At 38.8% G+C, this 24,095-nt stretch overlaps 1 protein-coding gene across 2 annotated transcripts; it reads left to right on the top strand.

Annotated features, from left to right (window-relative positions):
- The first annotated feature begins 6,509 nt into the window (after positions 1-6,509).
- LOC103704831 (protein GIGANTEA-like) lies at positions 6,510-22,058 on the top strand. 2 transcript variants are annotated; one of them, XM_008788315.4, is made up of 17 exons: positions 6,510-6,644; positions 6,897-6,926; positions 7,019-7,067; positions 7,179-7,318; positions 10,067-10,138; positions 10,335-10,389; positions 10,505-10,647; positions 10,844-11,118; positions 13,199-13,257; positions 14,239-14,479; positions 14,559-14,709; positions 17,364-17,573; positions 17,767-19,302; positions 20,457-20,525; positions 20,640-20,858; positions 21,255-21,347; positions 21,434-22,058. In XM_008788315.4, the coding sequence occupies exons 4-17, from the start codon at positions 7,232-7,234 to the stop codon at positions 21,734-21,736; spliced, it is 3,513 nt and encodes a 1,170-aa protein (XP_008786537.2). In that variant the 5' UTR covers positions 6,510-6,644; positions 6,897-6,926; positions 7,019-7,067; positions 7,179-7,231; the 3' UTR covers positions 21,737-22,058. The 2 variants fall into 2 exon arrangements, with proteins under 2 accessions (XP_008786537.2, XP_008786528.2); XM_008788306.4 differs by lacking the exon at positions 6,897-6,926.
- Positions 22,059-24,095: the final 2,037 nt, after the last annotated feature.

Here is a 24,095-nt window from a genome sequence, read left to right on the forward strand (position 1 = left end):
TATTCCAAGAAGAAATGAGTGCCGCCCATCTCCAAGATAAATTATATGGTGGCTATTTATGATTGTACCATGAGATGCAAAAGTTTCAACGCAGATGATTGGAACTCTTTGAAAATCTTGGCAGCATATGGAAGGCTACGGAGCATTGGTTTTACAAGGAGTAAAACAAATTCTCTTTTAGAGCTCATTTGGTTCGTAGAAAAAAAAAAAGGTTAACGAAAAAGTAATGAAATGCTTCTTATTTGGTTGGAATTTTCAAAGAAAAGAGATGGAAAAATTATATTTCTATAAAAATATGATTCTCACGTTTCATGAGAAAGTTTTTTCCATAAAAAATATGCAAAATTATTTTTTTAACCGAAAATCACTTCATTTTTTTCTCAAAAAATTTCTTCAGAATTAAAAAAACATTAAAAACCTAATTTTTATTAACAATATGATAGGAATTACATATAATTTTTTCAGAAAAGTGGATGGTCAACCAAATATAAGCACTCGGAAAATTCGTATTTTTTTCATTGTCAATCAAATATGCCAAAAATATTCTTTTAAACATGCTCTTTTGAAAAATTTACTTTCTAAAAATTATATTTTTTAAAAAATATTTTTACGAACCAAACGAGCCTCAAGCCCTTCTGTGTTGACCATAAGGAATTGGTTCTGTAACCTGGATAGAAAATGAGAAGCTTGCATTCTCGCAAACGCTGTTCTCTTTCCTCTGCCTTTCGGTTTGAAAGTGGAGACACTGCTTGCCCCCTCATCATTCTAACGTTCTAATGATTTTTTTTTTGAAAAAAAAGTACTTGTAACTTTAAGTCATTCAGTGCGGATGCCACGAACATTAAAGCCATATAAATAAACAAGATCAGAAGTCGCCGCCCACCGTCTCTGTTTATTTTATCTAATTTCGCCAGTAATGCTTTGCCGACATTCGCTTCCAACCTTTTGACTTTCCCAATGACCCTTATTTTTTTTAAACCACTACAAACATATAGGCGTTGCTTACCTCAGGTCCACTCGCCTCAGAAGGTGGCAATTTGCATCATCCTATCAAATGCTTTGACCAAAACCGATTCAAATATAACAAATTTTATCGGCTCGTAGCAAATTTAAGGCGTGTACAAGTTTATGAGAATTCATATAGACATGTATTTAGTTTTATATCCGTTATTCACTGTGTAGATCTTAGATATTTATCCAAGATCAAATAATCCAAATAATATCTTCCGGCTAGTTATTTTAAGTGAGGTTCTGGATTGTTACAAATGGTATCAGAGTAAATCCGGCCACATAACCTATGTGGATTAGAAGACATTGTAGCACGGATCTATTAGGTTTGACCAACGAAAACGTCAGGACTTGATCAAGAAATCCAAAGAATATTAGCCATTTTGGGTGAGGTCCTGAATTGTTATAAATTTAATAGTAAATCTTGCTCCAAATCTGATGTATATATTTTTTTTACAAATTTTTTTTCGAGACAAAAAAAATAAATTAATTTGTATGAACTTTTTTTTTGTTGTAACTTTTTGATCAATCTAATCCATCTCGTTTAACTCTATCTATCCTATTCCAACTCTAGACAAATCCAAAACAGGTACGGATAATAGATTATCTGATCCATATCCGACGTGTTATCTTTTATCCCCGAACCGGCATCTCAATTTGGTTTTGGAGCCTACAGGAACCGTCCAATCTTAATCAGGTGGTCATGGTTCCATGGACGGCTGTCCAATAAGAGTGCGACAGGGAGAATTGGAAGAGAGCGTCCCTTCCATTATTTAATTTAACCGGTTAGAAAAGTCAGAATGCTATGAATGTTGCACGCTTGTGAGGCCCACAAGTCACCAGCCACGTGCAAGGCACGTGACCGAGTATCCATTCATATTTTTACACTTATTTGATAAATACGTATTTACTATTAAATGGTTCACCAATATAATTGATACCAACCTATATATATATATACATATATATACACCATAAAGTTATTCAAATTTACGGGCCACAAGCAGAAGTCCAGCTTGGGACTTACCCGACATCAAAAATATGTATTGAATGTGGATTCTTGTGAGACATTGTCAACAATATAATCAACGATCGGAAGATTAAACAAGCAGCCGGAACCTTACCTGGTGCCATGCCCTAGATAAGCATGAGAGAGATTGGTGTGCGTATAATCCAAACTTTTTAACCACGTTTTAGCTAGATTATGAGCATAAAATCTCTATTATGCACAAGCAGCGCTGTACAATGCTGTGCAGTCGCAGAAGGTCGCTGTCAGAAAATAGATGGTATATAAGAGCGATATATATTGTGTTGTGGTTCAAATTTGGCCCAAGGGTGACCACGCCGGAAGAGTCGAGGGAGCTGTCGAAGTATGGAGGAAGAGGAAGAGAGCCATCTCCTGCGCGATAGTGTACCTGCACAAAGCCTCACCGGTACTTTCGATAAGGTCCTTCGACAATCAAGTTAGAGTGGAACTCAGTTAGTTCAGCCAAAAGTCCCTTAGACGTTACTTGATGGGGCTATTTATAGTCCTTGTAGAGATGCCCAGATGGCGGTGGTATGGCCCGTTCTCGTCATGAGAGGGGATAGCTTTAAACCAGATGGTACACAGCTAGAGCTTGCTGGTGGCACGCAGTGGAGTCCGTTCTTGGGAACGGTAAGGCGTTGACAGTCGTAGCAGGGTATAGCTAGGATAGCATGGCGCTGTCCTTAACTGTCGTGGAACAGCAAGCAAAGCATGGCGTGGTGGCGTCGCAATGTATGGCCACGTAGGAGGGCGTGGACACACATGTGGGTGCGGCCATTGGCAAGGCCGAGCTCGTCGAGGGGTTGCATCATGCATTTGGCGAGGCCGGCTTGACGGGTGCTAAGGCTAGCTTAGTGTTTCGGGTTATGAGGTATGCTCGGTAGAGTGCCCTGAGCTCAAGAGTTGGGACGCTTTATTGGATAGGGCGCCCTAAGCTCAGTCGGGATGCGTCGGCGAATAAAGAAGGCGCCTCGAGCTTGGTCGGCGCGAGTCGGCGAATGTGGAAGGCGCCCTGAGCTTGGTCGGGGTAGGTTTGCGAATATTCCTGAAGTCGAAGGAGCTTTCGGCGGAATCCAAGGTCGGGCTAATTCTAGGTCGGACCGAGATTTCGTCTGATTGGCATTGGTATCTATTGGGCCGAAATTGGACGACCTTTTTGTTATGGGCAGGACGATCTATTTTGCCCCTCATCATTGCGTATGTGCTTATATTTGATAGCCATCTATGTTTTGACGGCGGTCATCCAGGGGATGTATAGTACTTTACGGTGCATGAGTTGTACCACAAGGGATTCCGTATCCGACTGGAAAAATTATCTGGTATTTCGCAACGGGACCTGCCCGTCATTTCTGTGGCACGCAAGGGTAATCTTGCAATTGAAACGAGAATATCAGGACAACCTCGTCACTGTACTCATCCCACTAGCCCGCTCGGCGCTGATGCTGACTGATCCCTATTTCCATGATATCCGCACAATGCATCATGCATCCATGATGAGGGTTGCGTGGGCCCACGCAGCCCGGCGACCGCGGCAGCGAGATATATTCCTCGCACCGCGTCGAGCCACGTACGTCCGGGGCGAGTGAGGGAGGGACGAGCGTATCCGTAGCTCGCTCCCGATTGGCCCGCCCCTCAAGTTCCAATTTTTGGTTTTTCTATTTTTTAAGTTAAAAATAGCTGCCCGCGGTCCATGTCGGCCTGAAAGAGAAATATCTGACGCCGAGGCGGTGCGGACCCTGCGGACCTGCGGTTCCAACCGTTCCCGCCACGTGTCCTTTCGGTCAGCCTGACCGTTTCCCGAACCTTCTGGCTTTTACTCTACGAAAGCAAGGACATGTGGTGTCCAAGAAAACACGTTGTATGGCGGCAGTTCGATTGGAAGCCAGGATTTAAGAGGAGGATAGTTTCCGTTTTCTTGTTGACTAAAAAGGCCAGACTCGAATTACATGGATTGGTATTTGCACCACGAGAAGGATTCGGTGTGTACATATATCTGTTATGGTTCAAATTCGGTCCGAAGGTGACCATGCCGAAGAAGTCAGGAGGAGCTGTCGGATGGAATGGAGAAGAAAGTTGCTCCCTGCGCGCCGATGGATCTGCACAAAGCCTCACCAGTGGGGTTCCGATGAGGACCCTCCGATGATGAAATTAGAATAGATTACAGGTGGTCCGGCCCCCAAAAGTTCCTAGGCATTACATGATGAGGCTATTTATAGTCCCCACGGAGGTGCCCGGGTGGCGTGTAGCCAGAACTTGCTTGAGACATACGGTGTAGGCCGTTTTTATGAACGGCATGGCATCGATAGAAGTAGCAGGGTATGGTTCCTGGTTGATATGTCGTGGAGTGGCCAACAAGCAAAGCATGACGCGGTGAGGTTGTAATGTACGGCCACGTATGTGGATATAGGGGCACGCGTAGGTGCACACATGGATGTGGCCGTGGGCGAGGTCCGACTTGCTTGGAGGCTGCAGCCTTTACTTGGTGAAGTCAGCTTGATAAGTTCTGAGATCGGGCTGACTTGGAGGGCCACGACATATATTTGGTGAGGTCGGCTCGGCGGACTCTGAGGTCAGCTCGGCCTTCTGGGCTCTGAAGTCAGCTCCGTAGGAGGCTCCGAGCTTGGGCCAGGGCGTCATTATGGATACCTACGGTCAACAGGACCTCTTCGGCTCTTGGTCGATCCTGCAGGGTGCTCCGAGCCCAGCTCGAGAGGCGTCATCGTAGATACTTGCGGTCGGCAGAGCCTCTTCGGCTCTTGGTCGACTCTGCAGGGCGTCCCAAGTGGAGAGGTCCGGCCAAGGTCTGCTCAGCCTTTCGTAGGGTCTAGGGTCGGACTGATGCTTAGTAGGACCGAGGTTTGGCCTGCTCGGTGCTGATGTTTATTTGGCTGGAATTGGATGGCCCCATGTTATGAGCAAAACGATCCATTTTGCCCTCCGTCAATATGGATCATTCAAATCGGCAGTCTAACAAGCGCCAGACCTCATTTAGCCGTAGGAGTGTTGTTCAGGGATGGAATAAAAATTATTCTCTTGATAATCATGAAATAGTATTTAGCCCGTCCCCTGGTCAATAATTTTTTCTCTACTAAACCAATTAAGAACTTAAAATGATTTGGGTCAGTGTGACAGACTAGCTAGCTAACCGATTAATCGTGCAGTCAGCCTAAACTAACTTGAGCTCTCCCACCTCGAACATCAGTTTTATTGCCTCCTGCAGAAATACACTTCTTTTACTACACCGAAAGTTAAAGTCTATCACAACAGCTCTAGGGATGGTTACACTATAACCTAAGGCGATTACAACAAAATCTTGGTTGGTCACATTATATCCTTCAACAATTATTATGCGGCTCTACTCCGTTACAATATGATCGGAAGAAGATTTCAAATTTCATGACTATATATATATATATATATATATATATATATATATATATATATAGAATCCTCATATAAAAAGTACGATAACTAGCAAACTCTCACTCCCTTATTTATGCAACCATGTTCCTTCGCTTTTCCATATCAAAAACTCTCTTTGACTTGGGGCCTGACCAAAGCCAACTATCATGAGAGTTGATAATATGCCTAATATCCTATTGCACACTAAATTGAGGAGAGAGGAAATATGCAGGATGGTAGTATCCTAGCCACGAACCAGGTGCAATTGTTTGCACAACTTGTTTTCGTATTCCTGAGTAGATCGAAAAAGTAAGACATAAGCAATCTTAAGATGCCAAGGTGACTTCAACATTCTAGGGTTTCAATGCAACACGATCGAATCATGCATCAATAAAACACATATTGGAGCATTTTTTTAATAAAATAGTCTAACATCTACAAAGATCTCAATGTATCCGCATAATATTTTTACGTACCTGTCAGAAGACGAATGGCTTTCAAATGAGACAATCTACAAAGATGTACCATATGATATGTGTTATTTAATAAGCACCTATTTTTTGATGGTGGTCATCTAAGAATGTACAATATTTTGTGGTGTGCTGGCCGCATCCCAGAGGATGATGGTTGAACATAACCTTGTCTTGCCTCGCACCAGTTGGAAAATCCACAGGGCACAAAACCTTGGTCGTCTAGCCTTTATATAATACCCATACTGGCGATGACCAAGGCCCAATGATATATATAATTTAATTGACAGGGACCGCAATGGCCGGGCCCAGCCCTTCCCTCCCTCCCACGTGGCGTCCACGGCTAGTGCGGGAGTCCCCTCCATGGCTCCATCCATTCGAGGGCATTTTCGTCATTTAGGATTCATCTTTTTGCGCGCAATGGGTGTCGGTTGCGTAGCATTCGATATATATGCATGCATCGATCAGTGGCATGAGCCATCATCCATGGCATGAGAGGCCTTCGGATCCGCGAAAATATCAAGTGCCACGTAAGCAGGGATATCAGCCTCCAGCGCAGGACCCAAGATCGGCGAAGTATCTTGCGCTCCCTCCACCCAAAAATAAAGCCACAACCTCCTAAAAAAATCTATTTTTCTCTCCCTCCCTGCACCCAAGTCCCCCTCCTCCTCATCCCAAGAAGCCTACAAGAGCTCTTGAACCCTAGGTTCGTCTCCTTCAAGAATCGATCGATCCAGGTACCGTTCTTGTTGTCTCCTCCCCCTCGCCCCAATTTGCTCTCCTTGTATTCCCTTATTTTTTGTGTCTGATTTCTGCCAGATTTTCCAGTTCTTGTGGCATTTTTGGATTTCCTTTCATGGACGAGTCGACGTGTTTCTTTATATTGCATTCTTGAATTTTTTTTGGTTCGAACCTTTTATTCCCAGGGAAGTGAAGGATTTTTCTTTTCTTTTCTTTTTTCCCCTTCCTGTTTCTCTTTTCTTACGCAGAGAAGTTGGAGGTTGATTGATGTCTCTGAGGTCAGTTCAGAGGCTTCATAATCTTGTGTCGGAGATAGAACTCCGGGAGCGGGGTTGATCGGTGAACTGAAGAAGATTTCTTTTTTTGGCAGATTTAAAGAAAGTTGAGCTGGCCAAGGATTCTTGATTCGAGGGATTGAGGTCGGTTTATGATGAAAAACTGATGATGGATTAGGTTTCGTTGGTTTGTATGGAGAATATGATCGATCTTCTGGATGCTGTTTTACTTACACGTGCTCTGGTTCTTGGCAGGTCTGTGCGAACGCTGCGAGAAGGGAGTCAAGTCTTCTCTGTAAGGAATTAGAATGTCTATTTCTTATGGAAAATGGATCGATGGGCTCCAGTTCTCGTCTCTGTTATGGCCGCCGCCGCATGATGAGCAGCAGAGGCAGGTATGGAAGATATTTTTATCAATTCACTTGATTTTTATTTGATTTTTTGTAATTTCTTCTTCTTCTTCTTCTTCTTTTCAAAATAAATTCACGTATTGATATTTGAAGCCCTGCTGGATTTTTCTTTTAAACTCTGTTTTCATGTGTATATATTTACTATGGGTTTGGCATAAATCAATGTCTGTTCTGGTGAACCTTTCCATTTTTGACAAGAGGAAATTATCTTGAAATTTTTATTTTGTTGGCAAAAGTTTCAGATTTTCTTATTTATATTAAAGTATGCCACGATTTGGAGATTTTAACTTTTGAAAGAGCTCTTCTAGGATTATACGCTAGGGGTTCTGCAAAAGTACTAAGGTATTATCACAAGTTGGATTTTTTTTGTATGGTTAACTGATTAGTTTAACTGAGATCCCTCCCAGAAAACCAAAGGCTTAGTTGAAGAATGTTTTGATGTGTCTAGTGTTGGCATGGAGGATGCCATGGAGGTGAGGGGAAACGTTCCCATCAGATAGGAACCAAAGACAAAAAAAAGAGAGAAAGAAGATAAGATACCCCAAAAGTAATGGGTTAAGGCTTGATATTTATGTTTATCTGTAAATATTAAGTTAACTATTTGTGAACTCTTGTTGGCTTGAGCCATGTTATGACACCACTATCTTTAGTACAAGATTTTTAGTATAACCTTGAAGGTTCCACTTAATTCAACTAATGCCCTTGTTTTACACTGGATACATTGGCATTTGGTTTTTGCCGTGGGAAAAAAACCCTGTTTTCAGGCTATGAGATGCTGAACAAAAACAAATTGAAAACAGTACTACAGAATGTGTTTACCTAGACGGTTTTGGCATGCGAAAGGTGGTAAAACCAGTCAATTGGCTATAGATCTACAGAAATTCTAATATTGCATGTGTAAAAAATTAATATTGCAAATTCTTCAAAAAAAAAGTTTTTTGCTTATTCTTGATGTAAGCAGTAAGCCAGTATGTTGCGAATAAACCAGGAACATGCAGGTTCATCATCCCTTTCTCTGAGATGTTTTCAAAAGCAGACTGGCTGGCTCCTTTGTCAAGTCAAAATATAGCCTGGGAGTCATCTTTAGGAATGTTCTTGAATGAATTCACTTCTGAATTCTGTGTATGATGCTGGCACGTGGAAGCAACTTTCTGCTAGAATTAGAGGAGCATTGATAGGTTGATTTCAGTTGCTTTTATGCAGTGTTTCATTTCTAAAACTAAATGTGTTCGCTTAATAGGTTACTGAGTCACATCCTAAACTATTTTGAATCCTTAGCTAGCATCTCTCTATATATATAATGGGAAAGTCCTGGAGTCCAGCAAGCATGCTGGACTTTGAGGCCTTGTTCTAATGCGTGTGCTGGGCTCTGAGGCCTTCTTGTAATGTATGTTTGTGTGCATTTTTAATTAATATTTTAATTATATGTAAATTTTAATATTCCAGATGCTTCTGTGCGTCAAATCACTATCACAGGTCACTATACTTGATTAAAGCACGTGCATGGCACATGACAAACATTGATATTGTGTAACCATGTAGCTTGGAACCAAAAGATGGGAGTGTTGGGACTTGGGAGTTTGCCACTTCCCTAGGTTCATGTTACTGATAAATATGAGAAAGTGTTGAATAATCTTACATCTGATCTTTCCCCTCTTTGTTCCTTTTTAAATGCTTTATTTTGTTGCTCTGCTCTCTTCCTTTGTCTTCTTTTTACCTTGTCTTACACATCCTCTTTTTTTATGTCTCATCGGTTGTTATGATTGTAAATCATTCCTTCAAATGACCAATAGGTTATGCATGTTGGAAATCAAAATTGTAGCCTTCAAGCCTTTTCCCTACAAATCAAGCACTATAATGATAATGGGATCTTGATGTATTAACACCTGTGTTAATCCAGATGCAAATAAAGTAAAATAAATCTGGTGCTTTATGCAACAAATTTTTTTCTTGGTGCTAGGAAGTATAGCTCTCTTTTTTCTATTATTCTGGAAGTAAGGTGCCTAATTTGCTTATGTATTCCGCAGTTATCATGGTTATTTTCTAATGCTTTAGAATGTTGAGAAGTTAATTTTTGTTATCATTACTTAATTATAGGAGGGAGGGCGGGCCTCGGTGAAAGGGTAAGGTTGCTTCATTGTCACTTGATTGTCAGAGGTTCAAAACATGAAAACAACCTCTCTGCACGAGGTGATAGCGCTGCATACATTTGACTCTCCTTAGATCCTGCAGTGGCACTAGTCTCGTGCATTGAATGGCCCCCCCTTTTTTACTTAATTATCGGAGGCTCTTTTCCTTTTGATGAAAAAAATAGATGGAAAATTTAGATATGCTTTTCACTCTAGCGCGCCTTCCGTAGGAAAACAATACTCTAGCAAAAAACTTCGAAAGTTGTATTATAAGCATCTAAATTGACATGCACATTGTCCATTACCTAATTGACACAAACTCAAACATGCAAAGCTTCTCCTGGTTGTTATTTATCTCCATTTTGGACTTAAACATCATCTTTTGTTTGAAATTCTTTAATTCTTCTAAAATATGAAGTTGTACTCCATATTTATGACTTGGCGTTAATTGGAGCAACATAAGATATCACTTACTTCTAGAACAAATAGCTACTCTTTTATTGCTATGGTTGCATATATTACTAGTCATGTCAATCCAGCTCCTAAATTTTTGTCGTTCTTTTTTTTTCTCCAAAAACTAATATGCTTTGTACCATTTTGTAAGGCACAAATTACGGCCTATGTTGAATATTTTGGTCAGTTCACCTCGGAGCAATTCCCAGAAGATGTAGCTCAGGTATGGCCTTTTGATTTTGTATAGGTGGTTGCCAACTGGCTAAACATGTTAGGAGAATTTGGCATGAGATGAACTTAAACAGTAATCATATGAACCACGAGCATTTCATCTATATGAACTTTATGCTGACAAAACATAAATGTACATGAGTAGAATGTTGCATATCTTCACCTGCTTATTTATTTTATCTGTGCAGCTAATCCAGAATTACTATCCATCTAAAGAGAAGCGCCTTTTGGATGAAGTATTGGGTAATGGAATTGTACTTCAATCAATCAGTTGTTATAACTTAAAGTGATCATTTTGCTTTTATTCCTGTGGTGTTGAAACATTGTGCTGACCTTCAGGGTTTACTTTATATTCCAGCAATATTCGTTCTTCATCATCCGGAGCATGGCCATGCTATTGTCCATCCTATTCTTTCACGTATAATTGATGGGACATTGGTTTATGATAAGAATGACCCTCCATTTAGTTCTTTCATATATCTAGTCAGCCAAAATAATGAGGTAAGAAATCCTTGATTAGTTTTTGTGTAGGTTTCTATTTCAACAGCCTGTTATATTTTGATGTAGACTCAATTTTATAACTCCATGTGGTACGATTTGATTCTAAAATCATAACCTGTAAGTCCCAGTTAACACATTCAAGTGTTTGTTTTGTTCTATGTATGTTATGATCAATATTTGTTACTTCTAATTGCAGAAAGAGTATAATGAACAATGGGCTTTAGCATGTGGGGAAATTCTGCGGGTGCTCACTCATTATAATCGACCAATTTACAAGTTTGAGCATCATAGTAGTGAAGTGGACAGAAGCAGCAGCGGCAATCATGCCACTACAAGTGACTCCAATGAGGGAGAAGCCGCCAATCCACTTCTGCAGGAGCATGATCGGAAACCATTGCGGCCATTGTCTCCTTGGATTACAGATATGTTGCTTGCTGCACCTTTGGGCATCCGAAGTGACTATTTTCGATGGTGAGTAATTCCCTTTTTTAATTTATCTTTAGTCCTGTTCAATCATGTATAGTTAAATAAGTCAGGAAAATTACATTTCACAGAAATATCAAGGTATTTGCGGATTCTATTATACAAAGAACTGTCTTTCATAGTACCATTTTGTTTAAGAATGTTTATTTCATAACTTGCAAAATTTGCTATAGAGAGTCTGTGCTTCAGATATCCAGGAAAGCCTGGCAATTCCTTGTTTTCCCTTCCTTGCTTTATAACAAATCACAGAACTGGTTTTCTATTGTCTTTTGATTCCGTTTTGTGGTCTTTAGCCTAGTTAAAGCATCTGCCTCATTCCATTTGAAAGTGCATTCCTATAACCCCAATAAGAAAAGGGAAATACCAACCTTTTCATAGTTCCTGGGATTCAAAGATCAAAAAAGTTCGAGGTATTTTTATACAAAACTTAGATAGATATCACACACTTATAAGTAAAATTTTTCTCCCCAGTTATTTATATTCATTTTCTTGTCTCCACATAGAAGCTTCCATTATGTTGGAGAATATAAATGTCGATGATAATGATGGAAGTTTAGCTACCTGAATCAGGAGCTGCTGTGGGACTCTTGAAAAGATTAGGGTAATCGTGTTTATTGGACCATGCTGATATAAGATGTTCTCACTTTATATATATATATATATGAGTATAATCATGTTTAGAACTTCAATATGTAATCCCTTCTTCATTATAAAGCTGTGAAAGATGTTAGTATTAGAATAATAAATTTTCCCTGTTCATATGTAGATTTATTAAATTCAGTCTATCATGTTCACTCCTCTCTTTGTTCTATTGAGATCTTGTAAGTTGGGCGTAATTTGCATAAGGTGATGCAATTGAGGAATAAGCTGAAATAGTGTTAAAGTCCTATAAATTTAGTCTATCTTTAAGGAGTTTGGACTAATACATTACTACAATGAAAATCAGAAAGCCTTATTCTAATTATTTGGGCTGAAATGCATCCTTTTGTCAATGCAAGCCATTAAATCGTTAGTTATCATGGTGTTGTAGCATGGTATGCCGTACCATACCGTACCATACTTCATACTGTCTCAGACTAATCTCCAATCAATAACTTTTGTCAAGGGATCGGACTTCCAATTTTATACTTAATAGTTTAATACTAAGTTACTAACCATAAAAAGGGTTGGCCCAGTGCACAAGGCTCTCCCCATTGTAGGGTCCGGGAAGGGTTAGATGTATACAGCCTTACCCCCATGTGCGGAGAGGTTGATTTCGTGTTTCGAACATGTGACGTTCAGATCACAATGGGGTAAACTTACTGTTGCACCAAAGGTTCACCTTCTTCGTATTTAGTGCTAATCATATCCTTTCTAATTTTATAATATATTTACGATATTCCTATCGGAAGTGTTGCTATTAAATTATTTTCCTTTAAATCAAAGATATTCAGTGATTGTGCACCAAAAAAAGGCACAGATCGCTTAAATTCCCACATGCCTCTAGGTATTTCACCTTAATGTAAAATATACATGTTTCTGTTTATAACCTAATTCTACTATGTAATACATTTCGTGTATCCAAAAATTGTCATGTTGGTGATATCTCATGTCTATTAATTTTGATCACAGCCTTATTCTCATTTTGTTCCCACTATTGTTTTAGATTTCACAATATTTAGGCCTTAACAATTGAAGTCTATTTTCTATTCAAAACAATAATCTGTTCCATGGCCATCTCATCAATTGCCTATATATCATCTGCAAGAGACAGGAGGCACACAACATGATATTATCTTAAATGTTGACAGCTTTATTAATATGAAAATAGTATGTTTAGCCAAAACTACTATTTTAATCCAATTTTTATTTTGTTCTTGTTGGATATTAAGAGAGGAAAGGCAAACATCATGCCTCAATAAAAGTTTTGAGTTTAATTATACCGCAGCCAACCAACCAATAGATATTCTTTTATTTGACAATTATGAGGCATTGGCCATGGTCTCCTATCAGAATATTGGCACTGCATTAATTATAAATTTGGGATGATGTGCTTATCCTGACCATTGAATGATGCCTGGGAAATTAGGTGTGGTGGGGTGATGGGCAAATATGCAGCTGGTGGAGAACTGAAGCCTCCGACAACTGGTTAGTGAAGATTTTATGTAAATATCTTTGATTTGTTTTGTATATTTTAAGTGGCACTCTTTTGGAGTCTAATTCAATTTAAGATCATTAGTGATGGTACCGCATACCATGAGTGAAGCTTATAGTCAAGACTGAAATTGCTTTCTATAGTCATGCATTGAAGGGTACCAGATCATTTCTTGATGTATTATATTCCTCTGTGCAACATGCTAACTTACATTAGATTTTTATCGCACATGATAATCTCATATTCATGCACACAAAGAGTCCGTGTACATCAGCATCCTTCTCAACAAAAATATGTATGTATAAGCATTGATTTGAAAGTTGAATCACTGCTTCCGTAGTTTTCTTAAGATAACTGCTTTCAGTCAATCTTGTCACTCTCCGTGTAAACATAAAACATGAATGACAGAATTAATGCAACGAAAATGTGCTATACTCTTTATATTCTGCAATGTCCTTTTTAACAAATCCAAGTGCACCTTTAGAGCGCCCCTTTCTTTTTTTGTTTTGCTAGCTTGATACGTAAGCCCTCTTTATGTGCTTGTCCTTTTGGTATCGTTGCTTTTATGCTGAAGCTGATCAGTTGAGTTGATTTTTGCTTTTATCATATTAATATTTCAATATAAGTTTTGGTAATCTTGTTTATTCAATGGATACATGAGATTTCCATCTTCTTGCGTACTTTATTTTTCTGCTTCAATTTCTGCATATACTGGGGACTTTTTTTGTTCTATGTAGTTATCCGCATTCATTGCATTTATAATTGTTATTCTACGATAATCAGAATATATTTTATAGATTTTGCATATTATTAGTTGAATCTTTTGGTTGTTCTTACTGCTCTGTTATAGAAATTGTACTATATTCTGCCTGCAAGACAAGTCGAGAGATTTATCTTTCCATTTTCTACCTTGTGCTGAACTTGAGCATGTGGTTTAGAACTAATAATCACTTCTATGTTTTTGGCTATGCTAGCTTGTAGTCATGGATCTGGAAAACATCCTCAACTCATGCCATCCACTCCTCGATGGGCTGTTGCTAATGGAGCTGGAGTCATATTGAGTGTTTGTGATGAGGAAGTAGCTCGCTATGAAACTGCTAATTTAACAGCAGCTGCTGTTCCTGCACTTTTGCTCCCTCCTCCTACAACTGCCTTAGATGAGCATCTAGTTGCAGGGCTGCCTGCTCTTGAGCCGTATGCTCGTTTATTTCACAGGTGGATATTTGAACCTTTAATTAATTTTCATGTTATAATGTTTGAAACTTTTTTATATAGCTGAAATTTTTTGAGTCAGGTACTATGCAATTGCTACTCCAAGTGCTACACAGAGGCTGCTTCTTGGACTCCTTGAGGCACCACCCTCATGGGCTCCAGATGCACTTGATGCTGCGGTACAACTTGTTGAACTCCTTAGAGCAGCTGAGGACTATGCAACTGGCATGAGGGTACGTCTAGAACTATGAAAAATAAGCCATCCCCATGTGAAATGATGCTGTTCTATGGTGTATTTATATAGTAATTCTGTGCTTCACATAGATATTCCTTTTTGTCACTTATATGCAAAATTTAATGGTGAATTTGCTGGTTTTACTCCACTGTAAATATGTGTTGTACATGCTTAATTAGTTGTAAATATTACTGTTTAAGCTAGTGTTTCTTTCAAGTGAAACATGATACAATGAACAAGACTGGACATGTCTTTACTTCTAGAGATTCACCATGTGACCAGATGCACCACGTAATTTAAGCAACTAAAAAATTCCTTTCAATTTGTACTGTAGTTAGATGAGTAAAGCTTAAAGTTTAAACCATCAAAATTGTTCTGGTGTTAAATCATTTTGGCATGAATGCATATGGGAAGATGTATACTAGTAACTAGTGATTGTGGTCTCCTTAGATCTGTTGCTTCTTCCCTTAAGTATGTAAAAGCATATAATATGTAATCAGATTTTTTTAGAGATATTGTGTACAAGTGTATGAATTATACATTCTTGTATTGTTTCTGATATACTAATTGGAGAAATTAGTTCGTTGTAACTGTACAGTTAAAGCCTTCCCTTATATGTGTTTTTTTGCTGTATATACAATGATACCTCAAGTTTCATTGTACAAGAGCTCAAATATATGCTCAGGACTAGTACATGAGAATCGAGAGAAGTTTGGGCAGGACTCAGCCTCTTTGCATAATCTCTACTATTAAATTTGACCATTGCACTAGGACAAATGCAATGGTAGTATGGTACCTTTGCCGGCTTCAGTGAACTAGGACATTGCCAAAATCTGGTTTGAGTCATGGGCCAATGGCCATTGTCTGCCAGAATTGAGCCAAACTGAAGGTTCTTTTCCACCTGAGGAGCTTGAATCTGTGGTCCCATTCTCCTTTCTTTCTTGGTACGTGCTGGATTGACTATTATTTTCACCAACTGGTGAACAATGACCATGGGCACTTCTCCAGCTTGTTTGACATTTTCTAGGCTTCCTTTGTTTTTCCCCCTTCTGAAGATAGTCTTGCACTCCGTCATCTCCCTGTCACCTCATTGTCTGTCCACTTTTGAAGGAGGTTCAATGGCCCTTTTTTCCAGCCAGATTTCTTGTCTTCATTGTTTTTGGACTGCTTGGACTCTCACCTCCTATTAACCTGAAAACATGTTTTTGATAACTTGCTGCCCTAAATGCATTTTAATGCTGTTCCCCTTCCTTTTAATGTTAAATGGAAAATACTATTACATCATCTTTCTTTGGGCTGTTTTCATCATACTGCTCTCGTTTTTTTAATAATTTTCTCATCTTTTTAACCCTTTGAGAATTCTGTCTCTATTTGTGATATGTCTCTGTTATCAATGTTTTTTCCTTAGGAAATCATGTGGCAAAGCTGATTTGAAAGGAACAAAATTTGTTTGGGGAAAGCCTAAATATTCAACTTTATAATTTCTGCCAGTGGTTGGCTACATTTCTTCGACTTTCTTGTACATTTTGTTCTTATCGTTCTTATCGTTCTTCAATCTTGTGGCTACTGCTTCTCTCAATGCCAGTGACTATCTGCCTTTGACATTTAGCTCATTAGTGCAAGCATCTGGATGTAAGTTTATTACTTTGTGCACCCATCTTCTTGGACCCAATGTATCGGTCTACGTATTTGATCTAGATACAAATTTGTGAGAGAATAATTGTTCTTCACCTATTGCATTTCCATTAACGGTTGACTACCTCTCTGTGACCTTCTTGGGCTATGTTAATGTCTCTGATCTGGGTATAAATTTGTTGGAGGGAAGTGGCAATCTTCACCTATAGCATTTCTGACTGCCTTTCTTTGACCTTGTTGCACATTTTGGTCATATCATGATTCACTCTAATGACTATTGCTGGAGTACTGCGACTATTTGCCTTGTTTGGGCATATCTTCTTAAGTGTTGCTTATGGGTCTATCTTGCTGTTTGGGATCTAAAGCCGTTTCCATATAAGCTGAAGAATTTACTTGTATTTGATGACATAGTTTGATTTTCCATTTGTCCTGAACTTGCCAATTTTTGGATAGCAACATGAAAATTCACCGTTTTTGGATTGTAATAATTAAAGCGACAAAAGCTAACAACCCTGTTCAGAACATTCATGATATAATAATACACTTTAGATTGTTGCCCTTATATAAAGAATGACCAACTACACATTGTACATCTATTATGTGTAATAGGTTAACAACTATGTTTTGCAAATGGAAATCATAAGTACTTGCATATCTTCTTTATATGTGACTGGCGGGAAACTTCTCATTCTCTCTCTCTCCCTCTACCTCCCACCCTCCCTCTCCCTTCCTGCCTGAAACAGGGAGAAGATTGTTACCATCTCTATACACTTGTTCTAATTTTGTGCTAATTGGAAAGTATGTTGTGCAGTGGCTACATGAGTTTTGATATAGAATATTCCTAAGTTCTGTTTTTTTATATAAATATAGTTAATATACAATTTTTTCTGTCATTTTATCTTGCTTGTGGTTTTCTGTACCACAAGAAAAAGTGGCATCAGTGTAGCTGATTAAGCAATGAAGCATTTCTTAATGCACGGTATATAGTTGCTGACTTTCTTGTTTTTCACATTGTAGCTTCCAAGAAATTGGTTGCATTTGCATTTCTTGCGTGCAATTGGCACTGCAATGTCCATGAGAGCTGGTATTGCTGCAGATGCTGCAGCTGCTTTACTTTTCCGCATACTCTCACAGCCTGCATTGCTTTTTCCTCCACCGAGACATGCTGAAGGAGTTGAAGTCCAGCATGAACCCCTAGGCGGCTACATATCATCCTACAAAAAACAGGTAATTTTGAACTTTTCATTAGAGTCGAGGATTTGTACTATTAACAATTTCATATTTTTGAATTATTGACCACCACGATTTATTTATCCTATGTGCCCAAACTCTGCTTTAAGAATACATATGACTCCATTAGCTAGCTTATATTGCTTGCTTTGTGACTAACATCCATGCCTGCTGATTGAAATTGGATCAGCTAGAAGTTCCTGCTTCTGAAGCCACTGTTGAGGCAACTGCACAAGGAATTGCTTCTATGTTATGTGCCCATGGTCCTGATGTCGAATGGAGAATATGTACCATATGGGAAGCTGCATATGGCCTGCTTCCTCTGAGTTCCTCAGCTGTTGATCTGCCTGAAATAGTAGTTGCAACCCCATTGCAACCTCCTACCTTGTCTTGGAATTTGTACTTGCCACTTCAAAAAGTCTTGGAGTATCTGCCACGTGGAAGCCCATCTGAAGCATGCCTCATGAGGATCTTTGTGGCTACTGTAGAAGCTATACTGCAAAGAACCTTTCCACCAGAAACCTCTGGTGATCAACAAAGAAAGCCAAGAGCTCATGGTAGTATGTGGTCTACAACTAAGAATCTGGCCGTTGCTGAGCTTCATACAATGATTCATTCACTATTTCTGGAATCTTGTGCATCTGTGGACCTTGCCTCCCGGCTACTTTTTGTTGTGCTTACAGTTTGTGTCAGCCATGAAGCTTTGCCCAATGGAAGTAAAAGACCAACAAGTTGTGGCAGACTTTTCCCTGATGAGAACTTTGAGGAGCCACAGACAATTAATGGAAAAGCATCTACAAGAAACAGAAACAAGAAAAAACAAGGTCCTGTTGCAACATTTGATTCTTACGTTATGGCTGCTGTATGTGCTTTGGCTTGTGAACTTCAGCTGTTCCCTTTGGTTTCAAAAAATGGTGTATATTCAGATTCTAAAAATTCTCCAAAAAAGGCCAAAACACTAAAAAATGGTGTGATTAACGAGTTACAGAATAGTATTTTTTCCGCGGTTCAACACACTCATAGAATCCTCAGTATTTTGGAAGCCCTTTTCTCATTGAAACCATCATCTGTTGGTACATCATGGAGTTACAGTTCCAATGAGATAGTGGCTGCAGCTATGGTTGCTGCTCATGTTTCTGAGATATTTGGACGATCCAAAGCCTGCACGAATGCTCTTGCTGTTCTGATGCGATGCAAGTGGGACACTCAGATTTCTGCAAGGGCATCTTCACTTTATCATCTTATTGACATACATGGAAAAATTGTTGCCTCCATAGTTGACAAGGCAGAACCCATTGAGGCACACTTGGTGCGTGCACCAGTACGGAAGGATGATCCAGTGCAGTTCAGTGGTAGAGGACAATCAAGTTCTGCAAGTAGTAGCATCTCTGAATTAGAGGATCCTACATCATCAGAGTCTAAGGATAGTCCTTCAGGAACATTCCTAACATGTCAAAATGACATTAGATTAAACGATGTTACTGTAAACACATCAGGGAAAAATACAGCAAGTCTGCCAGTGGATGCATCAGATTTGGCGAACTTTCTTACAATGGATCGAAATGGCGGATACAACCACAGTGCACAAACTCTGCTAAGATCTGTTTTTGCAGAGAAACAGGAATCATGTTTCTCTGTTGTTTCATTGCTATGGCAAAAGTTAATTGCAGCACCAGAAACACAAATGACTGCAGAAAGTACATCTGCTCATCAAGGTTGGAGACAGGTATATTCTTTTCTATTTAAGAAACCATAATCGTTTGATATAATGATGATTAAGATGGTAGGATCAGAAGACTACACAGAAAGTGGAAAATATAGCAATCGTCGTATGCTTTATTTGTCTTAATATGCTGCACTAATCTTTTCAGTCCTCCTATAGTGCTGATCCTTCACTGTCTAATGCTCTGGATCTAAAAGGCTTCTATCCTATAATCAAAATCATTTAGTTGTCTGAGTTCTATAGTAACTTCTGTTTTAACTTTTCATGCTCTCATCATTTTTCCAACTAATCCAACACTTTGTGTCTTTAACTGCTTTATGCATTGCATCTTTCAGTGCTTAATAATGCATATATTGTCATAGAATTCATGTCTGGCTTTGAGATTTCAGCATTATGGTCCCCAATCAGTTTGGGAAATCCATCAAGATAGTGCAAGTGTTTGTCTTTAATTCTGAGAGTTTCATTATGTATGTGGGCTATATTGTAGTGATGCTTTGCATGTGGAGCTCATCTGGTCTTAATATCTTGTCTAACTCAAGCAATACTCTCACTTTTCATGATCCATTATATTGTAATAATAATAATAATAATAATAATAATAATAATAAAACTAGGAATCTGGTTATTTGTTAGCAGTAAAGGTGCACAGGAATTAGATGTCACTTTTCAATTTCCATCCATCACTTCATCTATTTTCTTCCCCTCTAAGTCATGTATAATGCGTGGATTTTGCGTCTATTGTAGCAAACTGTTATATCATACACTATCATTTGTCCGAGGGATTTCTTAGGGCAATTCATATACAGTTTCATTGTAGTTGTCGTATATCGTACACTAATGTGCTTGCATCATGCCATGTAATTGTGTGTTTTTGGATGTTTCTCTTTAAAAAAAAAAAAGCTGCTTGCAACCAATCCAACTAGATTTTCTCAGGTTAAAGTAGTATTACTAGCTTCATTAGACTCATAGAGACAAAAAAATAAAGAACTGAGTTCCAAATCCAAGTCACTAAAGAAATTACAAAAATGAATTTCTATTGTCACATACATTACAGGAATTATCCAACTAAATCTCCCTCTATCTGCTTATGAACTACTGTATTTGCTTGGACCATTCATAAGATGAGTCAGACTGACCATCTTTTCCATTATCTATAGGTAGTAGATGCCCTTTGCAATGTTGTTTCAGCATCGCCAACAAAAGCATCAACTGCTATTGTTCTACAGGTCCGCAACTCGTTTAACTTTAGATTCTTAGCCAGTGGATTTGCTAGATTGTATAGCCCTATTTTCAGCCCCCATTTTCTCAGTCACTTTTGTGGACTCGTGTGTTTTTGACAGGCAGAAAAGGATTTGCAGCCCTGGATTGCAAGGGATGACGAACAAGGTCAGAGAATGTGGAGAATCAACCAGAGAATTGTAAAGTTGATTGTTGAACTTCTGAGAAATCATGATAGCCCAGAAGCCCTAGTAATTATGGCAAGTGCTTCAGATCTTCTTCTTCGCGCCACAGATGGAATGCTTGTTGATGGTGAAGCATCCACTTTGCCCCAGTTAGAGGTAATGTCTGAACAAACTAATTTTTTAACGAAAAGATAAAAAAAACAAATTCTTTATACTAAACATGTTGGGACAACAATGGATGGTTGTGATTATGTTGTGTTAGAAATGTCAAGTCCTGCCTTTCAGGTGTCAATTTTCTACTGGTCCATGATATTGTTCATCAGAGACACTATCAGTAAAATCATTGATATATTGAGTCTCTCTTTAGCTTTTTGATTTTCCCATTAAAACCTTTTTTTATTAAGTATCTATTTGACTGATTTCTAATGCCTCAAGTATGTGTTTCTGTATGTCCGCATTCTTGAATTTCATCATAGACATGGGTTATGTCACTTTCTTACTCATGATTCTTATGTGTGAGATTATGTTTCTCATCTATGCAAACATGAGCAGCTTTTGGAAGTAACAGCTAGAGCAGTTCAACTTGTTGTCGACTGGGGAATATCAGGCTTGGCAGTTGCAGATGGCCTCTCAAATCTGCTGAAGGTAATTATCTCACTCATTCCGATTAACCCGCATTTGTAGGTATGCACTATTAAGCAATATGATTGATCCTCATTCGATGTATGCAGTTTCGTCTATCAGCCACAATCCGTTGCCTTTCTCATTCGAGTGCGCATGTGCGTGCTCTCAGCTCATCAATTCTTCGAGTTATAATGCACGGCAACACAACCAAGTCTACTAGCTTTATGCATGGGGATGGGCAGGGCCTCTGTGATCCCTCTTATCGAAGCTTGAGTGCGGGCATCATCAACTGGCATTCAGACATTGAGAAGTGCATAAAATGGGAAGCTCACAGCAGGCGTGCAACTGGGATGACGCTTGCTTTCCTTGATGCTGCTGCCAAGGAATTAGGCTGTCCTCTTACCTGTTGAGTTCTCTATGTAGATCTGTGGCACTCACTATTACGTAGTGCTGCAGGTCTGAAAACAATAGATTGCTGAGGCATTTCGCAGCTGAGTTCGCATTCTACCATCATATCTCATATTGGATGATGAAACTTGCAAATTGTTGACCATTATCGGCATTTTTAACTTGTTGGTTTGGAGAATGTAGGTACGCAGAAATGTCAGTTTTTTTTATCATTTGTAGATATGAAGCAACATGTTTTCGTCATTGTCATTACATGAAAAGTTGCTGAACAATGAAGAATGAACATCAGTTTTTATTTTATAATAGAAATGTACTTTTCAGTCATATTGCACTGCTTTTTTAAGACTTGGTGGAGATTAACGCTAGTCTACATGGGATGATCACAATTTGGTTTTGTAATTTGATGGAGCACTAATTCTATTTGCACGACGTTTAATGCCTGGTTAAGGAGAAAAACAGATACTGCAAACTGTATCAGAAAATTGCTTCTGATACAGTATTGCCAGATCGATCGGTTGACATTCCCTTGAGCACTAATTGGAACTTTGCAGCACCACTCCGAGTGACTGTGTCATACATGATCGGGATTCAAAGTTCTCAATTTCAGGGTTGGTCTATGATCCGAAGTGCTTGTGTGATAAATGAGCCTAAGCAAAAAGAAAGTAGAAAGACTGGAAGATTGATCCTAGATTCTTTTTAGCAGTGATGGTTCTTGGGTTTGAAGGTGACACTCCCGCATACGATATGCTGAATTGATTCTCTGGGCTGGAGAATGAGGGTCCCTCTCCTCACAGGCTTCTGTTCAAAGATTTTTAACATCCAATCCAGGTTTTTCTTTTTTGGTTGATACAGCGGGTGGGTAACATCGCTCTGGAATAAAAACAGCCGGAAGAATCCGAATATAAAATATCCTAAAACAGAGCTGCCGCTGAAAATAACTTCTCCCAGATGGTGTCCACGGATTGTCCAGCCACGTAGGATGCCTGCCACCCGACCCAATTTAGGTTTCAGTAACATTCTCACAAAGCTGAGGAGTTTGAATCCAACCATTTACTTTTGGAGTGTCACCATGCCAAGCTCCTTGCTCCGTGTGGTCTCCCCATGGAAGAATTGAAATATGAGATCAAAAGTATGGATGATATGAACTGCCTAAACAAGAATTCGTCGAACGGCGAACAACCAGAGCCTATTACTCACTACATCAAACAATTTTCATTAATGAAACCATGTAAATCCATCAGAAAATCAAAAATACGCATGTCCCTAATGCCCCATCTTAAAAGCAAAAACTCAAAAGTCGAAGGCTTCTCTTACGAAGGGAGCTATCAATTCGGTGATTAAAAAAAAACACCAAAGAAAGAAAAGAAATCATGGTATCCTTTTTCTTCTTTATCAAGCCTCTCTATCCATCTTCTTCTTCATCGAGTGTCTCTCCTATCTATAAGGTCTTCCTTCTTTTCGCATTCCTTAAAGCTCCTCCAAATTTTTCTCTTTTTTTAAGGATCTTTGAACTTAAAAGTTCATGAAATCTAAGGAATGATATGTATAAAAATTATTATGTCAGGCAAAAGCTAGGAAACTATGCATTGTGTACTGATGCTAATGAACATCATGTTCTAAAAATTATATATAGATTCACCAAGAGGTGTTATTAGCTTGCTAGATGACTTAATTTTGCCAGATGTGTATGACCTGGCCATATAATGTATATAGATAAAAAGCATATTTTGAAAATTTAGTATCAATTGACTTGAAGGTATGAATTTGATCACCGTGTTTTCAAAGAAGCTTGTAGTATTTATCAAAAAGTCGACGAGTGTGTATCACCTGGTCATGTAGTGTATATTAGTAAACATGATGTTTTGGAAAACTATGTATCAATTTGCTTGAAGGTGTGCATTGAATTATTAGATCACTAACTTGCTAATGTATATCATCTGACTATATACTAGTAAACACCAAATTCTGGAAACTATGTATCAATTTATCTAAAGATGTGTATTAGCTTGCTTGATGACTAATTTGCTTGGTGTGTATCACCTAGTCATATAGTATATACTGATAAAAAAACATAGTTTAGAAACGAGCAAGAAAGAGATATCACGCGCAATGTTTTTTCTTTCTTTTTTTGGTGCATGCAATTTTCTTTCATTCTTTTATTTTTTAAAAAAATCACGCGACTAACAGCGCTATTAGTGGAAGAAGTTTCCAACTTTTGGATTTTTACTTTAAGATGGGTATTAGGAGAAATACGGCAAAATAGGAAATCCGCCCCATATTTTCTTCTCTAATGCATGTCCCATATAATTTTTGTTATAAGAATACCAATTTGAGTCTAAGTTGATTTACTCTATTAAATAT

Source organism: Phoenix dactylifera, chromosome 9 (assembly GCF_009389715.1).
Source record: "Phoenix dactylifera cultivar Barhee BC4 chromosome 9, palm_55x_up_171113_PBpolish2nd_filt_p, whole genome shotgun sequence".
In the NCBI taxonomy this organism is placed as follows: Eukaryota; Viridiplantae; Streptophyta; class Magnoliopsida; order Arecales; family Arecaceae; genus Phoenix; species Phoenix dactylifera.

Coding starts and splice junctions, on each gene's coding strand:
- LOC103704831 (XM_008788315.4), top strand. CDS start 7,232: ATGTCTATTTCTTATGGAAAATGGATCGATGGGCTCCAGTTCTCGTCT. Junction 10,390..10,504: donor CCTTTTGGATGAAGTATTGG/GTAATGGAATTG, acceptor TTTATATTCCAG/CAATATTCGTTCTTCATCAT. Junction 21,348..21,433: donor GCCTCTCAAATCTGCTGAAG/GTAATTATCTCA, acceptor CGATGTATGCAG/TTTCGTCTATCAGCCACAAT.